Raw genomic sequence first — 19,941 nt, forward strand, 5'->3', positions numbered from 1 at the left:
ATATGTGAATAAATTAACCCGAAGGTCTCCTAGAGGTGTGGGAACACCTGTTTCGGTAAATGTAACATACAATAAATAAAAATACAATATACTATACTAAACTATAAATATATATAAGATAAAATTTAACCATAAAAAACAAGCAGGTTGAAAATTTAGATACAACAATCAAAGATGTATAATAAAATTAAACTTAGATACTAATAAGTATTTGACGAGATCTGCAAATACACAAATTATGTTATGGTAAATATGCTAAGTAAAATAAACAATACAATGTATACAATACAATAAAATATACTGCTTTTTGAATTATAAATAACCATAATTAAAATTTTAGTAGAAACCCTTGGTATGAATACAGTACTTATGTATTAATCAATGAGTTAACAAGATTTTTGAAAGGACAAAAGTGTAAACACAGATGCTTCAGTAAATTATGATAAACACATTAAATAAAACAATAAAAACAGCATGATATATTACATTTCTAATTCATCTTTAAAAGTAGTAGATTTAAAATTAAGGTTTTTTTTTAAAGAAAGTTTAAGTGAATATGGCTTTATAACTTATGCTACTATAATGATATTACAAAAATGTCTTGTCTGTTCCATGAGATATGATCTTAATTTATTTTTAAAGAGAAAGACATTCTTCATATTTTTAATATCAAGGGGAATATGATTGTATATTTTAGGGGCTAAAAATAAGAAAGATCGTTGACAGAAAGATTTCGTCATTTTTTGAGCCATATAGAGGCGCTTGCCTCTAGTATGATATCCATGTGAAGGTAAGTTGCTTTTAACTTTCTGATGTGATATTTTACAGATATACAAAGAAAGTATAACTGCTTTAAGTCAAATATTTTGCCCTCCTTATATAGTCTATCTGTAGAACAAGTGTAGGGTTTAGCCATCATGATACTCAGAAATCTTCTTTGCATGATTTCTAGTGGGAGAATGTGAGTTTTTAAAGCGCTTCCCCAAGCCAGTATACCATAACGGAGATGACTTTCTACTAATCCGTGTGCGAAGGTATATATCCGGTATGTGTTTTTTTAGGTGCTTAAATTTATAGAGGATAAACTGTAACTTTTTAATAACGTATTTAATGTGACCATCCCATTTTAAGTCTGTGTCTATTTTAACACCTAAATATTTAACATTCGTTACTGGTTTCATGCAAAAATTGTTTTTATGATGTGCTATTCGAAGAGGTTCGAATAGATCAATATTCGGGGTATAGTTAGAAATTGGTAAATAAACAGTTTTTTAAAATTTATTGTAAGTATTTTATAATCAAACCAGTCTTTTATGAATTGTAGATCAGTTTCTGCTTTTATTTTTAAGTCATACCAGTTATAGCTTCATAAACAATAGCCGTGTCATCGGCAAACCCAATTATATGCCCTGTACTTTGCAATGAAAATAAACCATTTATATATAGAAAAAATAAGACAGGTCCTAACACTGTTCCCTGTGGCACTTCATACGTTATACCTCTTTGTCCGCTTGTTGTTTCGGAAACCCTTACTACCTGCTGCCTCTCAGAGAGGTAACTTCTGAATAGTTGAAGACAGTTGCCTCTTATACCAACTTTCTCTAAGGTTTGTAAGAGTTTACTATGACTGACAGTATCAAAAGCTTTGGCCAAATCTAGAAATACACATAAGCAAACTTTATTATTGTTGAGAGCTTCATACACTTTTGATGTTAGATTCAAAACGGCATCTTGTGTGGAAGTATTTAGCTTAAAACCAAATTGGTTAGCAGAAATTAAATTATACTTTTTGATGTACGCTGTAAGTCTATTATTCAGTAATAATTCAAATATTTTAGACATGTGTGGAATAAGCGATATAGGTCGGTAGTTTAAAGCAAGAGTTTTGTCTTCACTTTTGTATATTGATATGACTACTGCTGTTTTGAAGGCTTTGGGCCATATTCCTTCTTCCATACATATATTGAAAATGTGAACCAATGGTTCGAGTATGTATGGTGAAATTGTTTTTAAACATTCTGAATTAATATCGTCAATGCCAGTTGCTTTTTTACTTTTTAGTTGATTTATTATTGTTTTCATTTCAAATGTATTTGTAGGTAGTAAAACCATTGAGATTGTCAAGGAGGTATTATCATACACCTGGCGGGAGTTGCTAATGATTTGTTCAGCCAATATTTTGCCCATCTCCGAAAACGTTTTATTAAATTCATTTGCAATATCGGAGGGATGAGTCAATATATTTCCCATTTGGTTTTTAAGACTGTCAATAGTCATTTTTCCTTTTTTGGTACCACTAATATCTTGCACTACACTCCACAATTGTTTATTGCTATTTGAATTCTCTAAAATCTTATTTTTATAATAATTCCGTTTTGTTTTGTTCATAAGTGAATGCAGTTTATTTCTATATGCTTTATATTTTAGCAGTAAATCATGGTGATTCGGATTAAGCTTTGTTAGTCGATTTGGTCTTACGTACGCTGAGACGATTTTAAGTGTCTCGTTTTCTGTGGAAAGCCGGACTATCGTGGCTTCCATTGTAAAAAAGCCATTTGATGTTGGGGTGACTTGATATTTAATTCTTTTTTCACCATAATGCCATTACTCCTGAGCTCTATGATCTGTTCTGTAGATGTCATAGCCTAGAAATTTCGTTTTTTCTTTCTACTGGTTTAATTTCTTAAAATGCTATGATATCTAGTTTCAGTCTGTTAGAAAATTCATCCAGAAGATTGATTTTTTGAAAAAGCCCACCTGAGTTTCAAGACCCTATACGAAGCTCCTCCGATTGGTGTGCTAGCATGTTTGTCCTATGCTATTTATCGCTGTCATCACCTGTGTCATTTTCTTCAACATATTGAAGAATTGGGCCATTTTAGCATTGAAGTCTGTGTTAAAGCTGGCGTTAAGTGCAGCGGCTTAGTTCGTGGATAGCATTGCTCCTGAATTCTCGTTTGCAGGTTTTTTGGTTGCCTACTCGCAGCTAACACTTTTGTTGGTAGTGTTGCTATTTATGGCTCTGCCTTTTGGTTATTGTAGGGCAGCTTTTTTTTTTGGTGCCTTCGAGCATCCTCTGTAGTTTGCTGTGTGGGCCTCTCCGCAGTTAGCGTATTTTAGGTCGCTGTCCCTATCCTTGCCGCATTCGTGATAAGATGATTTTCTCCACATTTTACGCACAGTAAAATTATCGAAAATATACCAGTAGAAGTAAACAACTGGACATGTACACTTTGGTCGGTACAGTCTGCGACAGTTTTCTTAAAGAACAGTGACAGTGACATGAAATGGAATTTCGATCAAAATTGAATCGAAAAGTTTTGACCGGTAAAGCCGAGAAATTACAGCGAATGTTATGAATTTAATGCAACAAAAAGCAAGGGACAACGTGCCTTTAATAGATTTAAGACAAATGCAAAAACTTGTTGTAACAGCCACAGGTGCAAGTTTAAGCAGCATACAAGCAATTTCGAGGGAAATAAAGTGCATCGAAGAAGGTATGGCATCATCATTTAGTACTCCAAATAAAAAAGATATAGGTTAGCTTTAAAATCTAAGTGGGATGAGTGCGACAAAGGCGTGCTTTGTTGATTTATAATTATTTTTGTCCTATCGAACAAAAAGTTTCAACTTTACGACAAATACATAGAATATTTGTTACTGAATGCAACTACAATAGATCTCATAAATATTGATGAAGGATCTATGGTTTTGTTGGAGGAAAACAAAAAAGAATAGAAAACTTTAATAGAGAAATCCGAAATCCAACAATTGAGAAGAGACTTCTCGTCGAGATGTTAAAAAATACCGTAAAGAGAACCAACCTACCATATACATGAACGGAACCTACATTCATTCTTCCCGTACTCACTCGAAAAGTTGGAGCGACAACTTCAATGAGGGATTACGTGGAAGGTGGAGAAAATGGTTTTGTGAATAACGCTTGTTTACTTTCACAGTAAAATGAATTACTAAAATTATAAAAATGGCTTCAGTGAATGCTTATTCCCAATCTTCCTGCACATAGTCTACTAGTTGTTGCCAACGCTACTTACCAAAACGTCTTTTTATTCTTTTGTTGCCTATTTGTTTAGAATATTGGTGATCATTCTGGCCATAATTATTTTATTAACTGATGCTTTAAATAGATTAGTTGTTATTGTGGAGAACTATTTCCTCAGGTTTTTTAACCATGATATTCTTCTCCTCCCAATTCCTTGCTTTCCGAATAATTTGCCTTGAAGGATAATTTTCTGTAATCTGTATTTCAATGTGCAAGCTGAAAAATGTCCTAATATGAGTCCAACGAAAAATGTAATAGATCAGTTACTGAGGGTTTTTACCTCCGAATTCTTTATAACTGAATCGATTCATTTGAAATTTTGTGTGTTGGTAAATAATTACTCAAGGAACAAAAGTTATATAGTGCCGATGTGTTTCCATCCTGGGGGTGTTTGCCACCCCTTTTCGAGTGTGAAAGTTTTTATACTCGAAATAACTACGCTATTCGATAGAAGGACAAATTTTAAACAAAAAATGTAGTAAACATTTTTTTCGCTAGATCAATACTTTTTGAGTTATTCGCTGTTGAAAAGTGTCATTTTTCGTTAAAAAAAAAACATGTTTTTCAAAGGTTTTTTAAAAATAGCTCTGAAACTAAGAGTTTTGTCAAAAAAAGTGTAACGACTAAAATTAAAGCCTGTATAAAAACAAAAAGATTGGCTTTTCAATGAATATTTTCAGTCCAATATTAACCCATGAAGGACAAAGTTTTCGAAAATCTTTATTTTACATAAAGAATACAAATAACTCTTATGAATGGACAAAACTTACTTAGAAAAAGACAAAAATAATTATTAAATATATTAAAACCTAAAAATATTGCCTGTTGCCAAATGGCAACGCTAGGTTCCTATGGCTACATTAACCGAATGAAATAAAAGTAAAAAATATTCTATGAAATTGAGAGATAATCGGCAAAAAACTTTCTATAGCTGTGTATGAAATTTAACATTACACTTTGTGCACAAACCTACTTCACATTTGGCGCATCTTGTTCTCATGATCGACCTGCATTCTTCACCTGCACACCTAATTTTCTTTTTATTTGGTACTGGTTCCAGTAAACGCCCAACTCCATCGTATCTAATATCATCAGATACTCTATGAAAGGAACGACTTGAGAGTGAACTAGACGGTCGGCCACCTTGTTTTGCAGGCACTCCGTATTTGGTCAGATAGGCTTGCACAATTTCACGCCTAAACTCTAACTGTGTCAACTTGTTGCCGGATTTTTTACGTAGCACCCACGCATTTTGTATAGTCGCATCTAGCATCCAGGTAAATAAGCTCCAGTACCATTTTTTTGCCCTCATTCCTATTCTAAAGCGGTTTATATTTTCGTCCATTAGGTCGGTGCCCCCCATTGCATTATTATATTTACCAATAAGGCATGGACTTTGAACCTGGATGATTTTCTTTTCAGCTTGTGAATATCTTTTCACGAGCGGTTGTGGTTCCACCCCATAACATGTTGACGCTACACTTACGACGCTGTTATCCAACCATCTTACAACTATAATACCAGTTTCTCTCTCGAGAATCGACTCTACATCACCCCTTTTGCGTTTCTGTATATTAGCTTTCGATTCTATAGGGCAGTTTTTGGGAATGCGATTTTCCCGTATTGTTCCGGTAAGGCTATAGCCACGATCCTTTATATGTTTCAAAAGGTGGAGGCTCGTAAATAAATTGTCGCAGAAAAATTTGTAGGGTAATCTTGATTTATCATTGGGCAGTTCATCGAGCATTGTGACGAATGGAGCCGCACATGCTCCAAAAACTTTATAATAATGATTATTTGCTTTGGGATCGGTTCCTTGGTACATGTTGAAGCTTACAAGATACCCACTTTTAGTGTTGAGGCACCAAACTTTGTATCCGAAACGAATCGGCTTTCCTTTTATGAACTGTTTACATGAGTGGCGTCCAAAGTATTTCACCATAGATTCGTCGTAATTTAATTCGCCTTCAGGGACGTAATATTCTTTATATTTTTTCTGTAAATAGTCAGCTAAGGGTCTGATCTTGTAATATTTGTCCCTTTCATCGATGGCTTCATTATTTGCAAGGTGGAAAAAACGCCAAATTGTAAGGAACCGATCTCTTCGCATAGCGTTCATGACCATTGCATTACCCATATCGCCTTTCGTATCCCAGTAAAATTTTTTTATGCGAATTTTCGAATAACGTTATTCCTTTATTAAATAAATGTATTTATTTAATAAATATTTGTTCATCAATTTATAAACCACTGGATAAATAGTGTGACTTGTCGTCCTTGCCTTTTATATAGATAGATTTTAACTTCTTATTATTTTTCTTTTTTAGCCTTACATAACATGCCTTTGGTTAGAATCAGGAGTGGTAAGTATTCAAACTAGTAACCAATTTGATTTTTATTTTTTCGTTTTCATTTATCAAATAATAGAAATATCTAACTGTTTGACGAGAATATCTATCTAGAATTGCAGGATGTTAAGCACTAGGAAAATTGGAGAGGGAAATAATAGAAGCACTGATAGTTGCAAATTTTAACCAAGAGGACACAAGAAATGCCAATTTGTACTAAAGTCAACAGGGGTTTAATTGATTTCCCTATTGGGTCTTAAATACATAAAAAGTAGACAAGCAGATACATTGATTGTGCTTATTTTTGAGATACACTAGGATTAACCTTTGAACCGAACTTTGGTATAATTGACTGTAGCTAGAAAATAACATTAATGATACAAAAATCATCGATGTTACTATTAAGAACCTGTGATAAGCAGATTACACTTGGTGCTAGTAGCAATTAATAATATACAGGGCGAGTCATAACTATTGGGACATAGACTAAGGACAGGTTATTTGGACCAAAATATGGCTATTGGGCCAAATATGCCTTAATAAAATGTTGCTGAGAAAAAAGATACAGGGTGTTAAAGTTAATTTTTGTTTTTCGTTTTTTGCTAATAGTTTCCCTGTATATTTATAAATTGCTATCAAAATTGGCACAGAGGCATAATCTTAGACAAGAAATAGTATTTTATTTACAATTTTACGTTTTGTCATAGAGAGCGCCACGTGGATCATTTCTAATGATCAAAATTGAGTCTAAACTTTTTTTGATGAAACTTTTTAGTAATTTTTATTAGAAAATATGACGTAAACATCATTTTTACGTAAAATTGGTACTTTTGTTTAAACATGATAATTTCAACCGTTTTCGATAAAAACGCAGTCGAACTGCTTAGAGTCTTAAAAAAGGATTTCAAATATTATTTCATTTATGAAAAGTATGCTTTGGACTGTCAGATAATTGTTGTTGGTAAATGTTATTTGTTCAGAGTAAATTATTTTTGATGTGACAGTGTAGTGTAATGTTGCATTTTTTAAAAGTAATCATTACTTTTTTTGATTGAAATGCCTAGTCACAATCATTTTACTAATGAAGAAATGCGAGATATGATTTGAGTATACGCACAAGAAAATTTTTGCGGTCGCTCGGTAGCCAGAAGGTATGGAATGTTATACGCAAACAGAAGGCAACCAAATCACAAAACTTTTGCAAGATTATATCGTAGTTTAGGTGAAACTGGGTCATTTCACAGTAAAAATCGGGGTGGTCGACCGAAACAAATCACACCTAATCAAGAAGATGAACTTTTGGTTTAAGTAGATGAAAATCCTGAAATAAGTTCACGACATCTATCAGCAGCAACAGGAGTAAGTCAGTCGTCTATTGTTAGAATTCTAAAAAAAGAGAACCTCCATCCTAATCACTTCACTCCTGTTCAAAATTTACTTCCAACAGATCTTTCACGACGGTTACATTTTTGCCAACGTATTCTGAATAAACATCGCAATGAAAGACACTTTATTAAGAATATTATGTTCACCGACGAAGCAACTTTTACCAGACGAGGGTTTTTAATTGGCGAAATAGTCATTATTGGGAAGAAGAAAACCCGCATGCTATTAAAGCTAGAGATTTTCAGCATGAGTTTAAATTGAATATTTGGTGTGGCATTATAGGCGACCAACTACTAGGGCCTTATGTTCTTTCTCCGAATTTAAATGGAGATTCTTATTTATTCTTTTTGGAAAATACTCTTAGTGATATTTTAGATGATCTGTAACTGGATGTAAGAAGGAAAATGTGGTTTATGCAGGATGGAGCAACACCTCATTTTTCATTAGCTGTTAGAAATCATCTTAATGACGTATTTCCTCACCGATGGATTGACAGAGGCAGTGATTTTCAACGGCCACCAAGAAGTCCTGAGTACAACCCGCTAGATTTTTATTTTTGAAGACATATGAAGTCCTTAGTTTATGCCAATGAAATTAATACACGAGACGAACATTGGAGATACATTCAAAATGCAGCTAATCTTATAAGGGGACAGAATAATATTTTTTTTAACGTCCGAAAATCCTTTATAAAAAGAATTAGAAAAAGCATAGAAATCGGAGGAGACCATGTAGAACATTTAGTTTGAGTTATTGTGAGTTCTTTTAAGTTAAAGTGTGTTTAGTTTTGATTTATCGTCAAAACGGAAACCTTACGTTAGTTACAACTTTGTTTATTAGTTTGGTATTTGATAGTGGAATTGTAAATAAAATACTATTTCTTGTCTAAGATTATGCATCTGTGCCAATTTTGATAGCAATTTATAAATATACAGGGAAATTAATAGCAAAAAACGAAAAACAAAGATTAACTTTAACACGATGCATCTTTTTTCTCAGCAACATTTTATTAAGGCATATTTGGCCCAATAGCCATATTTTGGTCCAAATAACCTGTCCTTAGTCTATGTCTCAATAGTTATGACCCACTCTGTATAATAAACAAAGTATTAATACAACAAATCTAGGTTAAATGTGTTTTTATTATTTATTAAATTAACAATGCACCTAATCTTAGAACTAATCACCATTTTATATAACCTAATCTTCTACTTTACTGTCCTAAATATTCCCAACGGTTCATCCTAGAATCTAATAATTATTGTTGCATATTTCACTGTTATAGCTAGATTTGAGCCTACTGAATAGGTGATCTTGATTAACTAACACTTCAATATTTATATGATTGTGAAGACGGCGTTCGTAACACTTGGAAATCTTCTTTATTTCTTGTTTAATTGTTGCTATACGAAATTTTCAATGTATATCTTTGTTGTAGCAATATTACGAAGCATTGATGATATTTCTTGATATTCGATTATTAGACGATTAATTACAATTAAGCCGGTGGTCTCCAATAAACCTAGTACACCGCCTAGACCGTTTTGCCATAATGGGTGCAGTATCTTATTGTACGAATGGTTACGCCATTTATTTTTCTGGAAATCAAGACCATATGCATCGAAATGGAGTAGCAATAATTATCAAACAGCATATTAATAAGTATGTCACTAACTTCATCCCAATATTAGACAGAGTAATTTTAATACAGCTGAATGCTAAGCCTGTAAATATAAATATCATCCAAGTTTATGCTCCCACTGCTGACGCAGATGAGCAGAATATTGAAGAATTCTACCATCAAATAGAAGAAGTGCTAAAAATAACAAAAAAACACGAAGCAATAATAATTATGGGTGACTTTAACGCTAAAGTTGGACAGAAGATGACGCAGGGCATCACCGGAAAGTTTGACTTGGGAAAGAGAAATCAAAGAGGTGAACGTCTAATAGAATTCTGCCAAGAAAATGACTTCGCCATTACAGATACCTAGTTTCAACTTCCAGAAAGACGTCTCTACACGTGGAAATCCCCTCAAGATGGACATCAAGGCAGAATAGTACTGAATCAAATAGACTACATCCTAATAAACCACCGATTTCGAAACAATATTAAAGATGTAAAAACTTACCCCGGCGCTGACATAAATTAACAAAGAAATTAACAAAGCCAACTAAGCCTTGTAAGATATATCTCGACTGCCTGAAAAACCCTCAAACGCGCAAATACATATCACAGCAGATATATAGTAAAACACACATAATATCAAATATACCAAATGAAAACAGAACCAATACGAATGCTGGTATGATATTCAAAACTCGATTTTAGAGAACGTACAAGAGTCTTTGAAAACACCTACCATGTTGGCAAAAAATGAGTGGATGACACAAGAAATTCTAGACCTGATGAAAGTTCGACGGCAACACAAAAATAGAAATATTATCGAATACCGTGAAATCAATAAACGCATAAAAAGAAAAATTAAGCAAGCCAAAGAATCCTGGCTTAAGAATTTATGTAAAGAAATAGAAGACCTTCAAAAAAAAGCATGACAATTTCAACCTCCACAAGAAACTTAAATATACTGCCAGAATTAGAAAGCAGAAAAATGCTCACATACTTAAAAGCGCGGACGGAAAAATTTGTGATCACAAACAACAGTGCAAAGAATGGGAGAGATACATCACTGACCTTTTTGATGATGCTTCTAGAGAAAATGCTCCAAATACTGCCTGTGATAACCAGTTAGACAGAGGTCCCAGTATACTGAATTCGGAAGTCAAAAAGACAATACAGCAAGCCAAAAACAATAAAGCACCTGGACCAGATCAAATCCCTGCTGAGTTTCTTAAACTTTTGGATGAGGAAAGCATTGCCTTCTTAACCACTTTCTTCAACAAAATTTACAACGAAGGAAAAATACCAGATGATTTGTTAGAGTCACTGTTTATAACATTACCAAAGAAAAGCAGGCCCACCAAATGCAGCGATTTTAGACTAATCAGTTTGATGAGTTACACACTGAAGATACTCTTACAAATTATAAAAAACCGAGTATTCCTTCTATGCGAAAGTAGGATGGGTGATCAGCAATTTGGATTTAGAAACGGTCTAGGAACTAGAGAGGCACTATTTTGTATGCGCGTTCTATTACAAAAAAGTTGTGAATTCCGAAAGAATGTTTATGTTTGTTTCATCGACTTCGAGAAGGCGTTCGACAGAGTACAACACGATACACTTTTCGATTGCCTACGGGCAGCAGGACTTGGCCACTATGATATAAGATTGCTGACATACTTATATTACAATCAAGTAGCCTCCATCCAAATTAAAGACAGTCCGACTGAAAAAATATCCATCAAACGTGGAGTACAGCAGGGTTGTGTTTTGTCACCCACTCTTTTTAATCTGTACTCTAAAGAAATCTTTAGGGAGGCTTTGGATGACTCTGGCTTTTGGAATACCTCAGCGGTTAATAGAAGCCGTAAAAAACCTTTACAACAACAACAAGGTAAGAGTTAAAACCGGCAATAAATACTCCAACGAATTTAAGACCACAAAAGGTTTATTGCAGGGATGCTCTACATCTCCGACACTGTTCAAGATATTCCTCGAACAAATATTAAAACCATGGAAAAGGAAATGTGAAGGGATGGGAATACCAATCCGGGACAACTTCTTGTACACATTAAGCTTTGCAGATGAAGTGGTAACGGCTCAAGATGAAGAAGATCTGTGATATGCTCCGAAAATTAGAAAAGGAATACACAAAAAATGGAGTGGAAATAAATCTAGAAAAGACCGAATATTTAACAACAGAGCAAGAACCAGTGAGAAACTTGGAAATGGACGATAATAGGGAAATTAACGGCACTGTCAAATTCAAATATTTAGGATTCATACTCTCAAAAAATGGAACCACCGAGCAAGAGATAACCAGCAGATTAGCACAGACAAGAACATGTAATAAACAAATGAACGGGGTACGGTGGGATAGACAGATTACCAGAAATACAAAGAAGAGAATTTATAACACCTTGGTACGCAGTATAATGACCTATAGAGCAGAGAATTGAGTAATAAATAAACTAAACAGGTCCAAAATCACAGCAACTGAAATGGAGTTAATGAGAAGAAGCTGCAGAGTGACCCAAATGGATCGCATTATAAATGAGAAGATTAAACAAAGAATGGCAGTAGAACAAGACATACTCAACTACATCGAATAAAAACGTTTAATTTGGTATGAGCATGTGAGAAAAACAGATCATAAACGGTGGATAGCAAAGATTTCGAATTGGAGCCCAATAGGAAGGAGGAAAAGAGGTAGACCCCGAAGATCATGGAGGGATGAAGTGGACGAGGCCATGGAAAGACGAGACGAGATGGAGATTGGCAGAACCGAAAGGACTGGACGTTGGCCGAAAGAAGGAAGGCGGCGACAGCTGTAAAAATCCTTGTATAAGTAGATAGATAGATTAGTTTCTTAGAAATAGTTGTTCTGTATTTGTTTTATTTGGATTTTTCTGTTTTATAGTACTCAAAATGTAAAAAAGATATATCTGTTGATATATTGTCTATTTTAATTATATGTTTAAAGAATCGACAAGTTCTTAGACCGTTTTTCCAAAAATATTTGTTTTTTGGACGTTTTTTAGATTTGCTGACTGCTAATCCGACGTAACATTTTATGTCCCATCATGTCACGTTATCCCTAAAAGGTTAACATTGTATACTGAGAAAGTGAAGTTGCTGGCAATCGAAAAACGCTGTATGTGACTTATGGCTTTACACTGTACTCGGCGTACAGCGTTTATTAGAGACCATAGCCTAAGCAAATAATGCGCGAGGAGATAAGAAATTTTTTTGTCTAATAAGTGATTACTAATAACTTAGAGCACGATTACTAAGTACAATGTCAGGAAAAATAACTGGAGGAGCTAAAAGATATTGGTAAAAACACTTGTATTCTCCTTCTTCTACGGCACTACAGCCCAAAATGAGCCTTGGCCTCCTTTATTTTTTTGCCTCCACCCTTGTCTGTCTGTGGCTGCTCTTCTCCATACACGGACTCCTAAAAGTGCTTGTGCGTCGCTGCTTACTGTGTGTTCCCAGCGCTTTCTTGGCTTTCCAACTGGTCTCTTTCCCTGCATTCTGGCGTTCAGTGCTCGTTTTGGTAGCCTAGCCTCTCCCAACACTTGTATTAGTATTTCAATAATAATACCAATAATCATCTCGTATTTTAGAAAAAGACAAAAAATACGCATGACTTTAAAAATTGACACCTTCCAGAAAGAGGACGATACTTTCCTACTAAAATTTCCACGAACCTCTTCTACTACTTTTTTAAGGAGTATTTAATGAGTGTTTATAGTGTTTATAGTAACTTCTATAAATTTTTAACTAATGCATTATTAATCTTTCTCCACTACTATTTTATCTATTTTTTTACACTATACTGACTATTTTAGTTGAAACCCAACTTGGAAGCAGTACCTGAAAAACTGAAGCATTATTGGCCTGTTAGAGTAGTTAAACCAGAGGAACTCAGCCAATATATACCATGTGCCAAAACTGCAAGAGAATTAGGTGAGGATACTTTTAGCTTTTTTACACATTCATTCTAACTTTTCAAAGTGAATTTGCTATAGCTATTATTTAAGAATGAAATTATTTTTTATATAATACTTTTGGGCTAATCTCTATTGCTAGAACAAATTCATATACGATGTGCTTCTTTTTATAATCAAAGTCTACACAATACCATAAAAAATCTTCTTAATGCATTGTTCATGCAATATTGTTAATTAACATTGTTAATGCATGTAATCATGAACAGCCAATTCAAACTACCAGCTAGAAGGCTATATACCTGGAGGTCTCCCGCCGATAGTCCGCAACAAATAATTTAGAAATCAAATAGATTATTTTTTAATAAATAAAAGGTTTCGTATTGCGGTTACTTCAATAAAAACCTATCCTGGAGCAGATATCAACTCCGACCATAACTAATTGCTTGCTGAACTGAGAGTAAGGATGAAAAAAACTCGAAAGTCGGGCGTTATAAGAACAGTGGACATACAAAAACTAAAACAAAGCAACGTAAAACAACAAATGCAAGAAGAAATAAACACAAAATTTAACGACATTGCAACACATAATAGGAAAGATATAGATACAATGTGGAACGAGATCAAAGATGTATTAGTACCAACAACAATAAACAACATCAAACAGGAGAGACGAATAAAACAATCATGGATGACACATAAGATTTTAGAGCTTATGGAGCAAAGAAGAGAGTTTAAGAATAAAGATCCAGAAAAGTACAAGGAACATCACAAAAAGGTACTTAAAGAAATAAAATTAGCAAAAGAATCCTGGCTGTTAGAGAAATGCTTAGAAATAAAGATCCTACAGAAAAAACATGATATACTCAATATGCACAGGAAGATCAAAGAAATGACAGAAATATATAGAACAACCATGCCAACTGCACTGTTTGATAAAGATGAAGACGTACTATTCAATACACAAGAAAAAATGGACAGATGGCAGGAATATATAGCAGAACTGTTCAGTGACAACCAACACATTGAAGTATATGACAACGTCGAGAATGAACCAACATTAACAAAATCAGAAGTAAGATCTGCTATAAGTCATCTAAAAAATAACAAAGCGCCAGGGCCTAATAGAATATATGCTGAGGTATTGAAATTGATAGAAGATAATCAACTTGAAATTATGACAGAATTATTTAACCGTATATATGAAACAGGAACTTTAGCAAAAGATTGGTACATGTCCATGTCCATATTTATACCACTGCCAAAAAAAAGCAAATACTAAGAAATGTGAAGAACACCGAATCATTAGCCTCATGAACCACTCACTCAAAATATTCTTAAACATCATCCATGCTCGCATATACAAGAAATTGGAGGAAGGTACTGCTGATGTACAATTTGGATTTCGCAGCGGTCTTGGCACAAGAAAAGCACTTTTTAGCATACAAATATTGATATAACGAGCAAGAGATGTTAATACAGATGTCTTTGCATGTCTTTGCCTGTTTCATTGACTTCGAAAAGGCATTTGACAAAGTACAGCATGAGAGGCTTATTGAAACTTTGCGAATCGCAAACATCGATGACAAGGATATAAGAATTATAGCCAATCTCTATAGGAAACAAGTAGCCAAGATTCGAGTAGACAATTAATTATCCGATGAAGTCCCAATACAAAAAGGAGTACGACAAGGTAGCGTACTCCTTTTTGCGTACAAGGTTGGGAGAAACGACTGATGAAGTGATTGTTAACGGTGAAGTAATAAATAATCTAAGATATGCAGACGACACTGTCCTTGTTGCGGATAGTGCTGAAGGATTACAAAGACTGATAGTAGTTAACATCGATAGAAAATATGGAATGAAACTTAATAAAAAGAAGACGAAAATTATGATCATAAGCAAAAACCAAGATACAGATGCAAAGTTTATGGCAGACAATGAGGTATTGGATAGAACAGAAAAAATAACATACCTAGGATGCAACATAACAGACAGCTGGGATCACTCATACGAGATTAAATGTAGGATCGAAAAAGCAAGGAGTGCCTTCCAACAGATGAAGGAAGTTCTCTGCAATTTAACCGTGAACTCCGACTCAAAATCCTTAATATTTATGTGTTTTCTGTTCTTATGTATGAAGCAGAGGCATGGACACTCACTGATGTGTCCTGCAGACGGTTGCAGTCTTTCGAGATGTGGTGCTATCGTCGCATGCTCAGAATATTATATGTATATCATATAACTAACGACGCAGTAATGCAACGTTTACAAAAAGGAACCTGAAGTCTTAAAATTTATTTAAGAAAGAAAGTTAGCATACTTCGGACATATAGTGAGAAATGAAAATAAATATAAAATCCTACTATCGATATTAGAAGGGAAAATAGAAGAAAATAGAGGACCAGGACGCCGCCGAATATCCTGGCTTAAGAATTTGAGACAGTGGGCAGGTATGACCACCACAGACCTATTTCGAACAGCTGCTAATAAAATACGATAGGCCATTGTGGTAGCCAACATCCATAGAGGATAGGCACTAGCAGAAGAAGAAGAATGCATTGTTATAAAGTAATCTTAAGTTGCGTTTTTAATATTTTAGGGGACATTCCTGCAGAGCCTTCTATCCAGTTTTTTGTGTCGATGTAGCTTAATCCATTTTTATTTGCTACATGTTTTTAACATAATGAGTCAATACGGTGTATTCTCTTTTTCTTTTTCTTTTTCTTTTTGTAGAAATACTCTTTTAGAACATAGCGAAATATTTCATTTTGATATAGAGGATTTCTTAAGATGTAGAATGAGTATTTCCTAAGATTATTTAAATAAATTATCCTATATTTTAGCTTTAGTTTAAGGTTTAGTCATGATTTCTCAATATCCAAACAATAATTTCTTCAAAAATTAGGTGAAGTTTTATTAGGTTGGCTTTAAAAAAACATACTTATCAAGACCTATTCTTAATTTGTTACAGATGAGATATTAATACCTAAGTAGTTAGGATTTTTGGTGTAAAAAAATATAAATAAAAACATACATTAGATACATCAGCTAAGACCTTGACAATTAGACTATCAAGATCATAGGTCTTTTGTATGACTGTAGAAGAGTACTCGGACTTTTACTTTTTTTACCTTGGTAAACATGTTACTGTTTTTCATGGAGAAAATTGTCCCTACTGTAAGCTGCTGAGACAATGGTCAAAGCTGGAATTCAAGATAATAATATAATTGTGTACTCTGATACAGAGGTAGCCGCTAATATCTGAATTCCTATCAAATAACAGAGTTGCATAATAACCAGTTGTAAAGTTTTGAATGAGTTGTAGGCTAAAAACAACAAAGCAGCTATTAGTTAGATGTGTGCCTTGTTATGTCGGTATTAGGGTAATGAGGCAGCGGATGTTGCAGCGGAAGTACAGAGAAGGTGTGTTTTGCACTTGCAACCTTTTAGCATTTTAGTATCAGAAATGTAAAACTGATATATGAAAGTGGTCCCTAGATCAACACCTGGCAAGATGGAATAGAAAAACCGATTATCCTCAGACTAAGGAGGTTGTCAGCTCAGTCTTGTTAGAAAACCAACTGTTTTAAGTAGAAACTGAATTTGGGAGGTGGTGCAGGTCTTCACAGGTCCGCTAACCTTGCGAGACAGCAAAACATCTGTGAACTCAGTTAATCAGGAATGTGTCCTTGATGTGACAATAGGGAAGGGACAGCCGAATACTTTGCGGGGGACTGTCCCGCCTTTGCTAGCGTGACGCAGCAATGGTTTCACTTTTGCCAAACAACTCTCAAAGAGGTAGTCTTCATATAGCTTAGTGGGAAGAAACAGATAGTGCCAGGACATTGGGTTCAAGACATTGGTCCAGCCACCGACCTGGCACCCTGCCGCACCTTGTATATAAATCGCTATAATTTGTGTTCACATTGCGCAACTGACGATTAAGGAGTTAAACCTTGTTCAAAACTACCGAATTCAGTTAGTAAAACGCGTTTTCAACCATGTGAAGTAATTTATCTACAGTTGCTAATTTGTTCCTGAACTGACTGAAACTTAGCTCAAATAAATCACATTTTTGTAGTGACTATTAGAAGACTGATAATTTTAATTTTAAATTTAGGGGGTTAGATATATTTGCGTAGTTGGCATCCCCGATATATTCAAAACAAAATTGTTTTGAATAATTTACGGCTTCGTCTTCATTAACAAAACTGTCGATTGATTTAAAATATATCAGATTACCTAGTAACAACTGTTATATATGGAGTTAATTTTGTTAACATCAACATTTTTCGCCTCCAAAATTGCGCGCTCACTCAAAATATGGAAATTTATTCATTTTATTTAAGGAAATATTAAGTAATATGATATTTCAGCTCTCCGCAATGCTTAGAACAACTGTATGTTTAGTTGTCTACATGTCTACAAGTTGTCTAAATTGGGCGCAACTCAACGACTGTAAATTATTAAACATTTTTTTATAAAATATACTTTTTAAAAGATAGTACAGCTTACTTTCTTCATATGTACGATAAAAATGTAATACGCAAAATTTTATGAATTTAGTATGTATTAGATCAATTAGATTTTAACATTTTTTATCATTCTCAATATATTTTACAATTTAAGTTTATTTAGAATTGTTTTTTTAGAAAATAGAACCAGTGCTTTTACTATTTTCTTTATAATTTTATCATATTTTCTCATCTATTAAACCTTCTTAGGTCTTTAAATAAACGTATCAAAACCAAAATTAGACAAATCAATTCTCGATTGATTCTCGATCTAATATAGAAACAGTTATTTAAATATAAAATTAGGTTTTTAAATGACAGTTTTTGATATTTTACAATCACATGGATCAAATAAACTAAAAGTGTAAAGGTGAAGTCGTACCTATGGATTTCTTTCGGTCATAGCTTATCTGGTGCCGTTGGGCCATGTCTTTCTCAGGCTTTCATATTGCAATTCTATCTACATCATAGTCAATATTCTGTATATGTTTTTCGGCCATGTTTTTAACTGCATTGTTATGAGTAAGATTAACGTATAATTGTTGCATTCTGTGATAAAATTTGTTAATGCAAAGGAACAATTACGGAGAATGTCTTACTCTGATTTAAAGGTTTTGAATATGAGTTGAAATAAGTAGTGTATGTCTTCTTTACAATTTTTACCACTTCAGATAGAAATACATTTACAGCAGGAGATTTATGTTGTGCTTTTTTCTTTATAGTAGCTTTAATTTCTTCCAACTCAAGAAGAAATAGGTTTTCCCGATTTTTTAAAAAATATAAAAATCAGGTGAATCTAGACTAAATTTTCGTATTTACTAGATTTTTCGGAGGTCGTACTAACTAAACGAGTTAATTTGTACTCTACCATATTAACCAAATTTTGTTTTAGGACCTGACGTACCAACAAATAAAAAGATTCTGGAAATGACTAAATGCCATTACAAAATCAATCCAGAGGTAAATTTTTATTACTATTATTATTTTTCAATACTGAAATTTTATTTATTTTCAGAAATATATCATTTTTTAATAAAACGAAAGGAATAATAAAAAGAAGAGGAAGATGACTTTGTGAACTTTAAAATATAATTAAGTATAATTATTTGTATATTGTTAATATAATATTAAATAAAAATTCCCCACATCAATGCCACGTGTTTAATTTAGCATAGTCGATATATAAATAGATGTGATGAGGAGGACTGTCGAGAGGGTACATTAAAGTCTTACCGAGATGAATATTTTCACAAAGAAGTCAAAAGCCACATTCAGAAACACCCGAAGACAAAAACGGAATAATCACACCAACATCTTTAAGGGAAATCTTCTTTAGGTGCCGTCTTCTTAGCGAAGGTTGGCGATGACCTCTGCAAAGTCTTACCTATTTTGGGCTTTCCCTATTAAACTTTGAAAGTCTAATCCTGTGCAATCTTTGATGTTGCGCAGCCAAGTCATTTGTCGTCTACCCGGGCCGCGTCTGCCTTCTATTTTCCCTTCTATAATAAGCTGAAGGAAGTTATACCTGTCGTGTCTAAATATGTGTCCAAAATAAGACGTTTTACGCTTCTTAACAATTTCTGTGAGTTCACGTTCTCTATTCATACGCCTTAAAAATTCTTCATTTCTAATGCGGTCGGTCCATGGAATTTTCAGTATACGACGAAATACCCACATCTCAAAGCTCTCTAAACGTCGTAACGAGCTGACTGTTAACGTCCAAGCTTCCACGCCGTGTAATAGTACACTATATACATAACACTTTATGATGCGGTATCGTAGGGAAAAATTAAAATTACAGGTAGTGAGTAACTGTCTCATCTTTAAGAAGGTGTTTCTTGCCTGTTCTATTCTACATTTAACCTCTTGTTCTTGGTCTAAGATTTCATGTATCCAACAGCCTAGTATATTTATAACCGGTGTGTTTTTTTGAAATTAAGGGAAATAAGCGAATTAAGGGAAATAAGCGAGTTAATCATGAAAAGCTCGCCAAAAAGGACTCAAAGCCATAGTTTATTTAACAAATACCACAAAAATGCATATTGAGGTACAGG

General features: G+C 33.9%; 1 protein-coding gene across 1 annotated transcript in view; it reads left to right on the plus strand.

Annotated features, from left to right (window-relative positions):
• The window catches only part of LOC140449436 (uncharacterized), a 54,374-nt gene extending 35,340 nt beyond the window's left edge, over window positions 1-19,034 (plus strand). The window contains exons 4-7 of the mRNA XM_072542605.1: window positions 6,391-6,426; window positions 13,272-13,389; window positions 18,780-18,847; window positions 18,903-19,034. Of these exons, the coding sequence (XP_072398706.1) occupies window positions 6,391-6,426; window positions 13,272-13,389; window positions 18,780-18,847; window positions 18,903-18,920 (240 nt within the window). The 3' untranslated portion in view covers window positions 18,921-19,034. The remainder of the gene's footprint in view (window positions 1-6,390; window positions 6,427-13,271; window positions 13,390-18,779; window positions 18,848-18,902) is intronic.
• Window positions 19,035-19,941: the final 907 nt, after the last annotated feature.

The sequence above is a fragment of the Diabrotica undecimpunctata genome, chromosome 9 (genome assembly GCF_040954645.1).
Source record: "Diabrotica undecimpunctata isolate CICGRU chromosome 9, icDiaUnde3, whole genome shotgun sequence".
In the NCBI taxonomy this organism is placed as follows: Eukaryota; Metazoa; Arthropoda; class Insecta; order Coleoptera; family Chrysomelidae; genus Diabrotica; species Diabrotica undecimpunctata.